Here is a 3,233-nt window from a genome sequence, read left to right on the forward strand (position 1 = left end):
ACCTCGTTTGAATCTGTTGTGTTTTGTACAGGGCGCCATTCTCTGTCCACGTTTGTGGTTATAAAATTAGTAAAACAGCTTACATTTGTATTTATTTTCTAGTTCATACTTCTGTACCCCCATTTTTTTCTCCCTTAAGTCATTCCTTTAAAACAAATCTGTTGGAGGTGTTAAAAAAAAAAGACCAGACTGAGCTGTAAAACAAGTTTAAGGCTAGCCTGGGCTACATGAGATCCCGTCTCATAAATAAATAAATAAATAAATAAATAAATAAATAAATAAATAAATAATGCCGGGGCATGGAGCCTGTAAAAAGTCAGTGTGGTTAGTGTCACTATATAGACACTGTGATGGGTGAGACCCAGTGGTCACATGTCCATTAGGAAGAAGAGAGGGCCTAGCAGAGACAAACTCCAGCATTTTACTTTATTTTTTGTTTGTTTGGACTTCGTGAGACAGAGTCTCCCTAGGTAACCCAGGCTGGCTTCGAATGCTCCATTCTAGCTCCCGAAGCTCCCACATTCTGGGATACAGGTTTGCGCCACATTTTTAATGTGCTGACCAGAAAATTCAAAACCATTTGCCCGCTCGTGTGATACTTCCGGTGTCGCTCGTGTGGTACTTCCGGTGTCGCTCGTGTGGTACTTCCGGTGTTGATCTGTACGTATTTTCTAGCCAACACACACGCTCATGCACACACATTCACTAAGCTGAAAGAACGCCTTATAAAACAGTACATCTCAGCAGGTAAAGGTGTTTGCTGCCAAGCCTGAGGACCTGGGTTCAATTCCGAGGACCTTCCTGGTTGCAATGAGAGAACCAAATCCAACGGGTCATCCTCTGACCTCCACATACATACCGTGTCATTCGCCCAGCACCACCCCCCACAAAATAGATAAATACATGCTTTTAAAAAAATTAAACAACACATTTCTGTACCTTTTTAAAAAAACAAAAATTTTTTATCGTGTAAGCCGTGCACAGTTGTTTTTACAAAACTTGGATATGTTGGGTTCTGTCGAATACCATTTTTGAAAAGACAAAATTGCAGAAATAAAGGATAGGTCGGGCATGGTAGCACAGGTCTACAGTCTCGACCTCTGGAGGATGATCACAGGAGGAGTCCATGGCTAGACTAGCCTACATGGACTTTGTCTCAAATAAACAAAAAAATCAGACATAGAAAAGAAATAAAGGGTGGGTGCTTATTTGTTGCCTGGAGTCTAGGGCTATAGCTTACTCACGTAGTGTATCCGTGAGCCCCGGGTTCCCTCGAGACCTGGGTTCTCTGTTACCTGACCCCTAGACGTCATCACTAGGTGTATCTGCCTAGACACTGCAGATGGGCAACGAGGCCAAGGCCTGCCTCAGAAAAAAAGCCCAGTAATATCTTAATGTGATGTTTCTCTCCAAAGGAATTTTTACCTATAATCTCAGCATCCGTGAGCATCCTGGGCTCAAGGCTAGTCAGGGCAATTTAAAGAGAATCACATAAAATTAAACATGCAAAGAGATGGGAGGAAGGGAGGAGGGGTGAGAGGAGGAAGGAGGAAGGGGAGGAGGACTGGAAAAGGAGCAGCTAGGCAGTTGTGGCATCTCCTCTACACTGCCTGACTCTTCTGGGTGGAGGTATCCATCGTGGACCGAGTGAAACTCTTGCTGTCCCTGCCCAAGGAGTCCTCAGAGAGCACGTTTCGTATGATGCTGGGGAGTGACCTTCGGAGTCTCCCATGGAAACCCTGGCCAGCCATGACGTAGATGATAGGGTTAACACAGCAGTTGATGTAGGCCAGGGAAACGCACAAGGAGTTCAGCCTCTCCACTGACTGAAAAGTGGATGAGGACCGGGGCAGCCAAGCTAATATCACCCCTGTTACCTGGTAGGGTAGCCAGAAGACAAAGAAACATGTGACCACCGCCATCACCACTTTGAGCGTCTTGGTGGAGCGCGTGGCCTTGCGACTCCAGGTCCGGATCAGGAGGAAGGTGTAGCAGATGTTAAGAGTGAGCAGAGGCAACACGAAACCCACCATCAGCCGCAGGATGGCTATAGCCTTCTCTATGAAGAACGGACCCTTACTATAGTCAATATTACATAGAATGCTATCTGAGTAGGGGTCCTTATGTATCCGCCGGAACACGAAGGACGGAATGGTGAGGAGCAATGCTAAGACCCAGGTTACTCCGCAAGCCATCCAGGCCAGGCCAGGCCGGCGGAACTTCTGACACCAGATGGGTTTGAACACCAGCAGGAAACGGTCGGCACTAATAGTGGCCAGCAGCAGGATGCTGGAGTACATGTTGAGCAGAATGAGCGAGGGCAGGACTATACAGGCCTGGTCACCGAAGGGCCAGTGGTTATGCTTTACAATGGACGTAAACAGGATAGGCAGTGCCAAGCACGAGAGGAGGTCGGCCACCGCCAGATTCAGAAACCAAATGGCGTTGACAGTACGTTTGGCCTCAAAGGCTGTCACCCACACCACCAGGGCATTTCCGGTAACTCCTACCAGGAACACGGCCAAGTAGATAATAAGGGCTGCAATGTCCCCAGGTTCCATCTTCGGAATGTAAACGCCATCTGCAGGCATGTCAGGATTTGGGGTTCCATCAGAGTAATCATAGGTGATTTCACTGCTGTCGTTACTTATGGGGTCCTAAGCAAATCAAACAGGTAGACTGTGTGAGTTGGTAGACACATTCCCAGGGGACTGGAGCATTCATTGCCCATCTTTCTGAGTCTCAGCACTACCAAGGGATACTGAAGACCTATAAAACCAGTGTAGTTTGTAGATTTTATTTTGAGACAGACAGGTTCTCTGGTAAGTAACCCAAACTGGTCTTAAGCTCACTGTGTAGCCCAGGCTGAACTGAAATCATGTCAGTCCATCAACTTCAGCTACCCAAACACTGAGACTACAAACAAGGCCCTCCATACCTGGGCTTTAATCCAGTATTTGGGGTGGGGTGGGGTGGGAAGGTGACGGAATTGAGAAAGAGTCTCACTCTAGACCAGGCTGGCTCCACTCTTACAGAATTCCGCCTGCCTCTGCCTCCTGAGTGCTGGGATTAAAGGCATGCGATGACTGACCAGTGAGGTGTTTTTCTAATTTTTTACTGTCCATGTATGCATGCATCTGCATGCCATGACACACACACGGAAGTCGGGATAACCTTGTGCAGTCTGTTCTCTCCCTCAACCTTTATGTGGGTCCTAGGATAGACCTCAGGTC

The 3,233-nt window shown here is 47.3% G+C and overlaps 1 protein-coding gene across 1 annotated transcript in view; it reads right to left on the reverse strand.

Moving 5' to 3' along the window:
* Positions 1-937: 937 nt before the first annotated feature.
* The window catches only part of C5ar1 (complement C5a receptor 1), a 10,480-nt gene continuing 8,184 nt past the window's right edge, over positions 938-3,233 (reverse strand). The window contains 1 exon segment of the mRNA NM_053619.2: positions 938-2,657. Coding sequence (NP_446071.1) covers positions 1,602-2,657 — 1,056 coding nt within the window. The 3' untranslated portion in view covers positions 938-1,601.

The sequence above is a fragment of the Rattus norvegicus genome, chromosome 1, assembly GCF_021556685.1.
Source record: "Rattus norvegicus strain SHRSP/BbbUtx chromosome 1, alternate assembly SHRSP_T2T, whole genome shotgun sequence".
Classification (NCBI taxonomy): Eukaryota; Metazoa; Chordata; class Mammalia; order Rodentia; family Muridae; genus Rattus; species Rattus norvegicus.